This window comes from Colias eurytheme, chromosome 3, assembly GCF_061535395.1.
Source record: "Colias eurytheme isolate Ceu_HAF_F1 chromosome 3, ilColEury1 Martin Lab GWU primary, whole genome shotgun sequence".
Classification (NCBI taxonomy): Eukaryota; Metazoa; Arthropoda; class Insecta; order Lepidoptera; family Pieridae; genus Colias; species Colias eurytheme.
In genome coordinates, this window is record NC_142982.1 from 4,215,223 (window position 1) to 4,229,021 (window position 13,799).

General features: G+C 31.6%; 2 protein-coding genes across 3 annotated transcripts; both read left to right on the forward strand.

Moving 5' to 3' along the window:
- The first annotated feature begins 511 nt into the window (after window positions 1-511).
- Window positions 512-9,516, forward strand: Rop (Syntaxin-binding protein Rop). Of its 2 annotated transcripts, none has more exons than XM_090119477.1 (15): window positions 512-646; window positions 1,665-1,811; window positions 2,245-2,400; window positions 2,586-2,689; window positions 3,190-3,338; window positions 3,517-3,577; window positions 3,745-3,899; window positions 4,238-4,389; window positions 5,154-5,308; window positions 5,470-5,550; window positions 6,102-6,269; window positions 6,480-6,569; window positions 7,093-7,190; window positions 7,349-7,431; window positions 7,929-9,516. In XM_090119477.1, exons 1-15 carry the CDS (start codon window positions 619-621, stop codon window positions 8,060-8,062), a joined length of 1,761 nt encoding a protein of 586 aa, XP_089975603.1. In that variant the 5' UTR covers window positions 512-618; the 3' UTR covers window positions 8,063-9,516. The 2 variants fall into 2 exon arrangements, with proteins under 2 accessions (XP_089975603.1, XP_089975604.1); XM_090119478.1 differs by lacking the exon at window positions 2,586-2,689 and adding an exon at window positions 2,822-2,925.
- A 137-nt stretch (window positions 9,517-9,653) lies between these two features.
- Ass (argininosuccinate synthase) lies at window positions 9,654-13,038 on the forward strand. Its single transcript, XM_090117549.1, has 10 exons — window positions 9,654-9,738; window positions 9,857-9,962; window positions 10,092-10,252; window positions 10,420-10,504; window positions 10,597-10,742; window positions 11,213-11,334; window positions 11,552-11,703; window positions 12,001-12,092; window positions 12,178-12,326; window positions 12,855-13,038. The coding sequence occupies exons 1-10, from the start codon at window positions 9,674-9,676 to the stop codon at window positions 13,016-13,018; spliced, it is 1,242 nt and encodes a 413-aa protein (XP_089973675.1). The 5' UTR covers window positions 9,654-9,673; the 3' UTR covers window positions 13,019-13,038.
- Window positions 13,039-13,799: the final 761 nt, after the last annotated feature.

A 13,799-nucleotide genomic window follows, 5' to 3' on the forward strand; every position in this document is an offset into this window, starting at 1 on the left:
AAATTTTATAACATCGGCTAAATATTAGGAAATTTGAGGAAAAGGAAATTGGTAAAAATTTGAAATTTGAATTAGTGGAAAGCAGTGTTACCATTTCACGAATAATTATAGATCTAAGATTAGAAAGTGTACGTCGTGTTGTGTATATTTGGTGTATGTATTTAGTTGACATTTATATTTTATTTCAATAAATTGCATCATAAAATTTTGAAATAATACAGTTAATATTATTTTAAAATATTTATCGTCACAAAAAGAAAAATGATAGTCTTTTTTATTAGAACTTTACGTTATCATTTATTTATATGTTCAAAGAGGCTTACATTTATTTGTTTTTGTTACAACGAAATACACATACCATGTGAATTATAACAGTATATTATTTTTTCGTCCCTATAACAAGAGATACACATAAAGATATTAAAGTACAACAGTTTATGAACTTCGAAATTTATTATGATAGCAACATTTATCTAACTTCAGGGTAATCGCTGAACGATGATCGTTCAGTGTTCACACTTCAGTGCATTGTCAAATGTCAAATATAGAAAACCTTTGTTGAATGAAAATTCTTAAGTTTTGTGCTCGCTGTTATTGAAACAAATTTCATCGTTCAAGATGGCTCTAAAAGCTCAAGTTGGACAAAGTAAGTACTATAATTATTATGATAAATTTTTATATGACCAAGAAGCTTAGGTTTATTACCGATCTGAAACCCTAACTAGCCCACCTATCTTTTATCGATGACTAATATTTTTAGCCAATACTGTAGTGTGTTGGGAATAATTGCAAAATCAAATAATGGTTTAGGGGCGAGCAAAATCAATTCCTGTTTCCCTAGTAGAATATGACAATAAGACATCACACTCCAAAATTATTAACTTTTTGTAATTTTATCATTTACGAGTAACAATATCAGATACTTTCATCATTTCATAATAATTATTACAAACTAAATTAATATCTGTAATGATATCGTGAAATAAAGAAATAAAACGTCGCTAAAGTTGACCTAGGTGTCTGTTATTGATTTTCTTGTCACTTCACAGTGGGGTGGGAAGGGGTGAGAAAACGTCATACATTGCGGTCATACTACTTACTGCCCACTTACATGATCTCCATATCTATTTTTATAATTACTTAAATGCAAAATACCAACTAATTTACTCAACAATTTTAAGCTTTAGCTAAATTTTCGTAATAAATGCGACTTTACCTAATATTTATGTATTTAAATATATTTTTTGTTGTATTTGCAAAATTGGATACATAACACCATATTTAGCTAACTATAAACTGAGCAATATTATTAAAATGAGAAAAACTATTTATCACTGTAGGATTTTGATGACACAGAAATTTCCAGTAATGAAATAATTTTTTTTTAAAAGTTATGTTAAGATGCTTGTCATAGATATAATTAGATAGTTAACAACTTTATGAAAGGTAAATATCTTGATAATTATTTAAAAAATGTATGTCTATGTAAACCTATGTAATTATGTATGCTAGATCTTTAAACCTATTTAATTAAACTAAATTTTACTGTGATGCACTATTATATTAGATAAAGCCGGAGCAGGTATATCATCAAAACAGTCATTCTAATACAATTAATAACCCTTATTTTATTGTAGAGCTAATAAAAACAATCAATTTTACAGAGATTATGAATGAAGTCATTCGGTACCGACCCAAAGGTAAAGAGAATCAGAAAGTGGAATGGAGGATCCTTATTGTGGATCAGCTGTCTATGAGGATGGTGTCTGCTTGCTGCAAAATGCATGACATTTCCGCCGAGGGGATTACATGTTTGTTGTTTTCTTTTTATTAATGTTGCAATCTCAATATAGATGTCTTTTAACCCATTGACCACCGAGCGCCCCGATCGGGGCGCGACACAATAGATTATCTATTGTGTCTGTGATTCCGGGGACTGATGGATTAAATAGCAATCGACTCAGCATATTTGCTTGAAATAGAGAAACCTCTCCAGAATTGATTGGTTAATGAAAAAAACCAATAACAGTCATATAAAAAAATTTAAGCTAACTAGGTCAGTGCTACCAATGTTGCAAAGGCACAGTTGTTGAAGCATTCACTATTATTTTAGTAATGTTCTAAAATATTGTATAGCTATATTGTAGAATATGTATACAATATATGAAAACAATATTTTAAAATGATGTTTAATAAAAATATATTATTAAATATATCTATGGTACTGAACTTTGTATGTTTTAGTGGTGGAAGATATTCATAAGAAGAGGGAACCACTCTACACAATGGATGGAATTTACCTAATCACTCCATCTGAAAAGTCAGTGCATGCTCTTATCAATGACTTTTCAATAGGCAATCGTATTATGTACAAGGCTGCACATGTATTTTTCACTGAAGGTAATATTTACAGTTATTATCCATAACAAAAAAATTGCTATAATACATACACATTACAGTGATACACACATTATCCATAATATATTCACATATCATATCATAATTCATAGTTATTTATTTTTTATTTACATTTATTAGCTTGATATTTAGTTGCATTTTCAATTTTATTTTACTTTTACTTGCAGCTTGTCCTGATGTACTATTTGATGAATTATCCCGTAGTCGTGTAGCTAAATATATCAAAACATTAAAGGAAATCAACATAGCTTACATACCGTATGAACAACAGGTTTGTTCTCTCAGTTTTGCTTGCCCTCTCAGTATTTCACCAAGTAGACTTTATATGTTATTACAAATTACTATTTATACCATAAAACTATTTTGAGATTCCATTATTACTTTACACGCTGCTCTAAACTAGTGTGTCCTGAGGAATTGTTCAACGAACTATGCAAGTCTTCTGCTGCAAGAAAAATTAAAACATTGAAGGAAATCAACATCGCCTTTTTACCTTATGAGAGCCAGGTGATATGTTTGTGAAAATAGATGGTTCTTTTTATTTCAGGCCAATGTATTATTTAATATTGAATCAATGATTATTGTTTTGTTATCTATCTTAATTTGATATATTTGCCAGATTGGTTCTTAGTCTATAAGCCTCAATATCAGCCTGAACTTTTTTATAAAAAATTGAAGTAAGTATTGAGAACATTGTGCAATTAATGTTTAACACTAAAAAATACAAGGCGGTATGTATAAAATTTGTATTAAATGTTGTTTGTATTATAGGTGTTCTCGTTGGACTCTCCGGAAACCTTCCAATGCATGTACAACCCAGCGCTCACCCAAACTCGCAATGCTAACATGGAGCGTATTGCAGAACAAATCGCTACGCTTTGTGCAACGCTTGGGGAATATCCGTCGGTGCGATATCGCAGGTAATTCATTAACATTCTGATATTGTTCAAACTGATAATTAATTTCTCTGAAATATTGAATTAATTAGTATAATTTTACAACTTCAATATAGTACCTACTTTAAAATTTCAGTACATACAGTAACTTTTATTATTATGCTTGATATGATTTTTAATTTATACCATTATAATTTTTCAGTGACTGGGAGCGAAATGTGGAATTAGCTCAGCTTATTCAACAAAAGCTTGATGCTTACAAGGTATTCTATTTTTTATATACAAATACAATAAATATACGAAATGCATGCTTAAAGGGCGAATGATATCATAATCCGTAACATTTCATCATTTCCGATGCCATATTAAAAAGTATTACAATTTCCTACAAAATATTATGTTATAACTTCCATTTGTATATATTTATCAGGCCGACGAGCCAACCATGGGTGAAGGTCCGGAGAAAGCACGGTCTCAGCTGTTGGTTTTGGATCGCGGGTTCGATTGCGTGTCCCCACTCTTGCATGAGCTCACCCTGCAGGCCATGGCCTATGATCTACTGCCCATTGAGAATGATGTCTACAGGTTTGATTTGCTTTTATACTAGCTTTGATATAATATGGGGATTAACATTTGTTAACATTAGACATATTGAAATTGATTCTAGATTTCGAAATTTACACAGAAATGTTTAATAGTTCGATTTATTCATACAAAATATGTGGAGTATTTTTTATTATTCATTATTTTCCGTTCCGTAATCCAGTAATATCTTGAAAATTGTTATAATATTCAGGCAACTGTTGAAGCATAACATGATCCAAAAATTATCAGGCATATTATTTTATAAAAATATTTTGGATAAGTAAATCAAATCTAAATTTAAAAATTAATTATTAACTGATATCTAATGTCATTTAAAGATATGAAGCATCAGCCGGGAGCATGAAAGAAGTGTTGTTAGATGAAAACGACGAGCTCTGGGTGGAGCTGCGCCATCAGCACATTGCTGTTGTATCCACGTCAGTCACTAAGAATTTGAAGAAATTCACCGAGTCCAAGCGCATGGGAGGAGGTATGTTTTTAATTTATTCTCTACTAGCGGTCCGCCCCGCCTTCGCCCGTGGTACATATTTCGCAATAAAAGGTAGCCTATGTTCTTTCTCAGGGTCTAAAGTTTATCTGTGCCAAATTTCATCAAAATCGGTCCAGTAGTTTATGCGTGAAAACCATACATACATACATACATACAAACCTTTCCTCTTTATAATATTAGTATCTAGATAGAATGTTAACATTAATGAAAATAAATAGATAGCAGTGAGTTTATAGTTGATTCATGCAAATTTAATATTTCTTGTTTTGCATTTTAACTGTTGTGGTATTGTTTAAAAAATAATAATAAATGTGATCGTAGTATATTGGTGGAATAGTGGCATGCATTCTTAATTAACTATGTACTCATTTTGGCTGCTCATTTCAATTATTAGACCTATTTTGAACGTCAAACGCACGAAGCGGCAACGTACGGTAACGCATCAGACACTCGTGCGTCAAGTTTTGATTGATTCTTGATTCAAGTTTGCATCGCAAATTGCAAGCATTCGTCTTGCAATCTTAAATTAATGAAATCGTGTGCACGATGTGCGGACTACGTGGATAATAGGCTTAACAAATAATATAAACGAACTACTAATAAATAACTCTAAAAGAAAATCGATCAGTGAAACAGATGTATAATGCATCTGCCCCTTACCCCACTAGGGGACATGAGACTTCACTTTTTTTACATAAATAAAACTATAATTTTAATTTCCGTATGAATATTTACCCATTCAGGTGACAAACAATCTATGCGAGATCTATCACTCATGATCAAGAAGATGCCCCAGTACCAGAAGGAGCTATCGAAGTACGCTACTCATCTGCGTCTTGCTGAAGATTGCATGAAGGCATACCAGGGATATGTCGACAAACTCTGCAAAGTTGAACAGGTGACAATAAAATGAATTTTATTTGATCATGGAAAAACATTTTTTTTTGTTTCAAAATAAGTATAGCTACAAAATGTTATAACTTAAATTCTTTAATATTTTATAATGATTATATTTACTTCTTGCTTCATAGAATATAATAATATAAAATCATTGTTTAGGATCTTGCAATGGGTACTGATGCCGAGGGAGAGAAAATTAAAGACCACATGAGGAGCATTGTTCCAGTTCTTTTGGATCAGGTATAGCTAAATACCATATTTATGAACACTGAATTCCAAACTTACATACCTTTTTCATAAAGTTTTTCTTATACGGGCGCATACACACACACACACACACACAATAATTTTTAACATAATTGTCACGAAATAAGATGTTAATGTGAATAAGTGTTTTATATAAAGCCGCTAAGCCATTTTGGCCACCTTTTAATAGGCGATTGTGACTAGTTGCAGTTGCGGTATTAATTTCTCATAGCTTTGAAATTTATGCTACATGCTTTTGCTAATTAAGTGATCACCTTTTTAATTGAAAAAAAAAACGATGGAAGTTGTCCATTCATATGTTCAGCATGTTATGTTCCCCATTTTTAAGGGCGTATTCAGAAAGAAAGCTTGAAACTTATAAGCGCTTATCGGCGCTTGTCAACGCTGGTTCGTTCTTCACAAAGGAAGCATTTATTTTTTCCTGCGCGGGTTACCAGCGCTGATAAGCGCCGATAGGCGCTTATAAGTTTCAAGCTTTCTTTCTGAATACGCCCTAATACTAATAAATAATAATAATTCCACAGTCCGTCAAGAACTACGACAAGATGCGCATAATAGCGCTGTACATAATGTCGAAGAACGGCATCTCTGAAGAGAATCTCAACAAGCTGGTGACGCACGCGCAGCTAGAACCATCTGATAAGCAAGCCCTGTTGAATCTCGCCAACCTCGGATTGAATGTTGTTGTTGATGTTAGTATGAAATTTATATGAATGTTTGTAATAATTATAGGTACAAAAATTAAAAAAAAGAATCAATTTAAGTAGGTAGGTAATTAATAAGTTTAAAGTTTTCCAAGTTAACCAAGTAAGCGGTAAGAAACCACTTTTTTGCACAGTTAATAAATCACTTATTGGTTAATTAATTTATTTTTAAGTAGAAACGTATATTTATTATTGCAGGGCAACAGGAAGAAGCAATATCAAGTGCCTCGGAAGGAGAGGATCACTGAACAAACATATCAGATGTCACGATGGACACCTGTTATCAAGGTAAGAATGTGTTTCCCAAAAAATATATATTATTTATATTAGCATAATTTTTTTAGTTTATATCAGTTATCAAAATGTCATCATCATATTAAAATATTAGTGGGAATACATACAGTAGTAAACTAGGTTTCCAGCCCGAATACCGCTATCCATTGGTGAAAACCGAATGAAAATCGGTGCAGTACTTTTTGAGTTTGTCGTGAACAGATAGGCGCGGCAAAGGACTTTCTTTTATAAATATGTAGAAATATAATTCAGTTAAGATCTTTCAAAATTCAGGATAGATAGTGATTATAAAAAAAAAGGTGTGCGTGTACTAGTGTACACACGTAAGAAGTGAAACTTCTTTATGACTTCATTTTTCAAAAAATATTTTACTATGCATTATGCAACTTTACAGAAATACGTCAATCAAGCGTGTAAGGGATAAAAACAAGATGGCGCGTAACGAAAAAATGTTACACTAAATTTTTTTCCAACCCCGATAAAGAAGTTTCACTTCAAAAATGTTGTTTTTTAATAGGATATAATGGAGGACGCTATTGAAGATAAACTGGATCAACGTCACTTCCCATTCCTGGCCGGTCGCGCTCAGACTTCCGGCTACCAAGCTCCGACGAGGTAAATTATTAAGTATAAAATTGCAATTAATAAAATATATTTTTTTAATGAATAAAATAATTTAGCAAAAAACGTACAAAATACAAAATTGATTTGTTATGGTTTTTTTTTTTTTAATTTAGCATTATTGTATTGACTAGTTATTTTTTGCACTTTAGCGTCCGTTACGGCCACTGGCATAAGGACAAAGCTCAACAGACCATCAAGAATGTACCTCGATTGATCGTTTTTGTGGTTGGAGGTAAGTCACTTAACAAAACAGTAATTCTATTACACTCCATGTATTGTTTTTTTCAAAATCGATAAATAAAATGCCGAAAAAAAATTTGTGTATACCAGGTGAAAGGTAAGACATTAGACGAATTTAGACAGGAGCAGCTGAACAACTTTTGTTCTACAACTTTTCTGAATTCGTAAAAAATTGGACTTTGTAAGGAAACTTCGCTAATCAGCTGATCGATTTCCATACAAAGTCCAAATTTTTTTCTACGAATTCAGCAAAGTTGTAGAACAAAAGTTGTTCAGTTTCATGAGAAAAAGCTCCTGTCCTGTCAAAATGCGTCTGACGTCTTACCAGTCACCCTGTATAAATTTATCAAAATCCGTTCGTTGACGTGAGATGACATGACACGTCCTCCTACTTTTGGTTCTTAGATACGTCGTTTTCATCACGATCTCTTTGTAGATAGAAAAAAATTCTTCCCTTAATTTCATTATTATTAATTATTATACTTCCAGGTGTGTGTTTCTCGGAGGTACGTTGCGCGTACGAAGTCACGGCGGCTCTAAAGAACTGGGAGGTCATCATTGGCTCCTCCCACATTCTCACTCCCGACAACTTCCTCTCGGACCTCAGCTCTCTCACGGCTTAAACATTGACCTCTATATATCTTTGGTTTTTCCTTTAAACCTCCCGATTTATTCACCGTTAGATTGGGTTTCGTTTTACGCGTTTTGAGGGTACTTGGAAAAGTACAGTCGTGTTTTAATTGCCTATGATTTTTGATTTTATCACGAAATTAAGTATTATAATTATATCGAGATGGGGTGTGACATCTAACTTTTCGTTATTATTATATAGACTATATTAAAAGACAATGTATAAAATGTTTATTTTAATAATACTATAATTTATGTTACATGTTATAAGTTTTAAAAGTGTTGCTGTTACATGTATAAATTTAAATTTGTTTAAAATATTGGTCATTGTGTGTACTTTATAGTATTCATAATTAGTACCTACCTTACTCTAGTTAAAATCATTTAAGTATTGCTATATAAAATTATATTTAAATGAAAATTCAGGTTACGCATATTGCAATAATTTTTGTAACATTTTTTTGATTTACATTCAGTTATAACCAATGCATTTCTTTGAACTAAAATGTCCCAAAATTATAAACTTTTCTTCCTTAAAGTAGCATATGTCGTTATTAGAATAATTCAGATAGCGTCTAGAACAAATAAACTAGTACTTATTGTTATAATTCGTATCAGAACTCGCTTTGATGTTTATAAGATAAGGAGATTACCGTTTTAGCTGCTATATTGAAGAAAATATTGTTTCATTAATTTAAAGGAAATTGTGTTGAAATTTTTCTCATTGAGTCATTTTATTGCTATTTTTCAAGATATTATTATGAATTTAATCAAGTAAACATATTTATAATAACAACGTGTTCAACTACCTATATATTTTATTATTTATTATGAATTTGAGCTAATCTATATCATATTGTTTACATTCCGCAGTAGAATATATCATTATAATAAATTAATCACATGACTTTAATCAACGTTATATCTCTTATAAATAAGTCAGTTTCTCTCGGTAGTGTTAAATTATATAACAAATAGGGTTAACCTTTGACCTATATTTAGCACATAGATTGTGTTTTATGGTTTTATTTATATATTTAGTGTAGTCGGTTTAACTGCAACGAAATCTTGAAATTACTAAATGTAGACTTGCGTTTAAGCTACGGTAATTTTAAGACCTGGACAGATCATTGTCGACATTTTCTGATTTTCACATATATGCGACTACACTAGATATACACACACATAGTGATAAACAGCTATATTATTTATAGATAATAGCTACAATCGGTATAAACGCGGCAAAAAGCGATGGGTCAGATTACAAATTAACTCTATCATTCGGTCTAGCATTTATTTACAAATTTATCATGTGAACTCCAGTTGGCCCATGGTTCTTCGCTTCGTTTTAGTTATTAAAGATTTGTGCAATTATGTAGAAATATGCATATTAATTGTGTTGTCAGTATTCATCTGTTAACAGTTTTATTAAATTATTCTTAACCATTATCTTCGTTTTATTTATGTACCATTGATAAGGCTTCAATTTGATCAAATGACTTCAGTGAAGATGTCGGCGACCTAGGGTTATCATTTTGTTTAATAATAGTGTTAAATGTTAATAGTACACATTAGTTAGTTGGGCTTCAGAGAGAGAACGCGTCATGGCTAAAGAACTTATTATTTTGGCATATTCCGGTGGATTAGACACCAGCTGCATTTTAAAATGGTAAATTTAAATTAATTTTGGTTCGGTTAAAAAAAGGCTATGAAAAGTATTTACTTTATAATAATTTTCTTTAACTATGTATACGAATAGTTTAATAATTTTGTGGAAAATTACACAGGTTAATTCAGAAAAACTACGACGTCGTTTGTTATATGGCAGACATTGGCCAAGATGATGACTTTGCTCAAGCTAAAAAGAAAGCTATGTTAATTGGCGCGAAAGACGTAAGTTGTTGTTTTTTTATTTTTTTATTTTATTCTTTCCTATTTAAGAAATAAATATGAATAGAAAACATTAAAAGTATGTACATATGTAATTTAATAATTATTTTATTTTTTCTTGCACTTTTAAAGGTGATTGTAGAAGATTTACGCAAACAATTTGTCAGCGATTACATGCTACCAGCAATTCAAATGGGATTAGTTTATGAAAGTCGTTACTACTTGGGAACGTCTCTAGCCCGTCCCTGCATTTCAGTCGGTATTGTAAACACTGCAAAGAGATTAGGAGCAAAGTAAGTTTTTAATTACAATAACTTAAAATTGCCTTAAAACACCTTAATTTGGAAACAATTCAAATTTAATCCTCAATCATTGTACCCAAATGAATAAGTAGTAAGTATATGATTACAAATATTGTTGAATCTCATGTTTACGTGAATTAATTTACGATTATTTAAAGGTATATTTCCCATGGTGCGACGGGAAAGGGTAACGACCAAGTCAGATTCGAGTTGAGCGTTTATTCTCTCTGGCCTGAGGGAAAAGTAAGTCGTGATCGCAATTCTTAAATATTTTTAAATAGATTATGAATACTTTGCAAAGATTCACGAGCAATTTTTATTTTATTTTTTATAAGGTAATTGCCCCATGGCGTCTTGCTGAATTCTTCAATAGATTTCAAGGACGTAAAGATTTGCTTGAATTCGCCAAACAAGAGAATATACCTGTTTCTGCAACGCCCAAAGAGCCTTGGTCCACAGACGAGAACATCATGCATATCAGGTTATTAATTGTGTTATTTTAATCATTATTATTGTTCAGTAAATTTTAAAAATTATTTGAATAAAATCGCATTTTAAAAATATTTAAATGTTCATTAGTTCATTGTTTTGCATAATATAAGTATCGTACGTTTTAGATTATTATAGCAAGCCAAGCCCCACCTTAAGCAATTAATAAAAATCAAATAAAATCAAATACTTTCCACTAAAAATCCAGCATGATATTTAAAAAATGTGAACGTTCGTTGCGAAACGGCGTGGGGCGCCACCGCGACCACGGTCGAAATCGGTTCGAATCCTGTCTCATTCTGATCATTTCTGATTCGCAGATCAATCTTTTTTTGTATTCTTTGTATCTTCAAAAATGTAGTATAAGCTATAAAAATTAAAATTAATACATTCCACTCATTTTTTCCGTCTTATTGCGAAATCTGCGTCGAGTGAACAGTAATTTTTATTTTATTTTTTTAGTTATGAATCGGGAGTCCTGGAAGATCCAGCCGCAATACCTCCAAAGGGGATTTATAAGATGACACGAGATCTTCAACAAGCTGAAGATTACCCCAGCGTCATTGATATCACTTTTGATAAAGGTTATATCGATATTAATAATTTAAAAAAAAAAGTAGTTACATACTTGAAAACCTCTGTCGTTAAAACATTTTGTGGTAAAGTTTGAACAATTTGTAAGTTTGTTTGTAGAAAGTAATCTCTGATACTGCTAGAAAATTTTAATTCACGCTAGAAATTTATTGCAGGATAAGACGAGTGATTTAAATTTGAAAAATGATTTTATTGCTTATTTTCTAGGATTGCCTGTATCTATCAACATTCCAAGCGGACAACAGAAGGCTTTATTCATTAATGATCCCCTTAAAATTGTTGAAACTCTGAATAAATTGGGAGGACAGCATGGTGTAGGTCGTATAGACATTGTAGAAAACAGATTTCTTGGACTTAAGGTAATCAAATCGGTTTTGAAATTGTATGTGTCGGACTCACAGTCGGACTCTTCTATGTACTATGTACTAATATTTGATAAATTCAAAAAAATAAGTAACATATTTATAAAAATGGATATTCCCTGGGATATGCATATTTTAATTGCAGCGATCTCATATCTTTAAAATATTATATTCACAAGAACAACAACTTTCAATGGAAATATTCCCCTTTTATCTAATTACATGATCTATCGATTTTATATAAATACAAAGTGGATAAGTGTTAAAATGTTCACATGATATTTCTTCTTACAGTCTAGAGGCCTTTATGAAACTCCAGCTGGAACAATTTTGCATGCGGCGCACCTAGATTTAGAAGCTTTTGCTTTGGATAAGGAAGTTCTAAGGTTACATTCAATACATTTCTATGAATTAAATTTTTTCACCTATCTAAAATTTAAACCATTTAGGTATATAATATTTACATTGCAGACTTAAGAAATACCTTCAAGATAAAATGGCTGATTTTGTTTACAATGGCTTTTGGTTTTCTCCAGAGGCCACTTATACCAAAAAGTGTTTAGAGATGTCTCAAGAATCAGTGAATGGAACAGTCACAATACAAATTTATAAAGGAAATTGTAAGCATCATTTATAGTATATATTTCATATCATAACTATATTTTTTAAGTTCTTTTCAAGATTATTAAAAGTGAGATCAGTATCATAATGTAGAGTCGAAAAATTCTTCTTTACGCGCCGGCTATGATGTATGAGATTCGAATTAAAGGGGTACGGTTTATTCGTCTGGTATATATGGCGAAAAGCAATCATGAATCAAAACGATAGGCCAGATTATATACAATCAATATTGTATTTTAAAACGACAATTTTTATCAGACTTTTATACTCGCGCATAAAATAGATTAAATATCGATCGCTCAAATGTATAAGACGGGCAATTACCTAACTTTCGTATTGCCATACTTGAGCTAGAACGTTTCTATACGGTATAGATGTTTTTAAAGGTATAGACTATACCTTTAAAAACATGGAATCATTCCGAAGCCTTTAAAAAGGAAAAGGAACGGTCTCCTTTAAAGACTTATGTAGGTAACTACTAAATGGGAGATCGTTGTTTGTTTATTTATCTTTTTTTTTAATTTCAGTAACAATTTTAGCAAGAAAAAGTCCCACAAGCTTATACAACAAGGATCTTGTATCCATGGATATTGCTGGAGGATTCTCGCCTGAAGATAGCACAGGATTTATCAATATTAATGCGATACGTTTAAAGGAGTACGCACGATTTGTAAATAATACTAAAAATTAAATAAATCTTATGTACGCATACATGATTTATTTTTCTTCCTCCATTTCCATGGAAAACATAGATCTGTAATCTCTGTAATTGTTAAACCTAGGTAGTTAGTTAGGTGTGAAAGGGATAAAAAAACATATAGGCGTCATTCAAGGTCATATTTTCTTGTAACAAGTTAATGTTCATATTGAAATCTCCAGTGTATTGATATAAGCGGTCACATAGTCACAGATCTTAAACTTGACAACACGAATTTCGGGTCATATTATCTATACATATAATAAATCTGTAGAAGGGTCAATTCTGTACATTGAAAATATTGAAAAAATAAATAGCAGGGGGTGTTACTGGATCGATACCAAACCCAAATATGTGATTAAAAAAATTTTTGTCTGTCTGTCTGTCTGTCTGTATGTGAAGACATCACGTGAAAACTAACGGTTCGATTTCGATGAAACTTGGTATAATTATACCTTATTATCCTGGGCGTAAAATAGGATATGGTACGGGAGCTATTAACGTTGAAAAAGAAGTCATTTTAGTATAGCTGGTTTTTTGATATATTGTTCCTCTAGCTATTTCGGTTAGAGTCCGCGCAGTCTGGCTGGCCGGAGTGGTTGCGTTCAGTAGTGCGCATCTTATCTGCACAGGAAATTATCCTTAATTTAAAGTCATTTTTTAACGCGTAATTTTTAAACTTTTGCCTTTAGATAGATCCATCAATCATAATTTTTTTATTGCAAGACGTTTTTTTCGTTGTTAAATAGGTGCCAGACGCAATTTTTAATTTCGT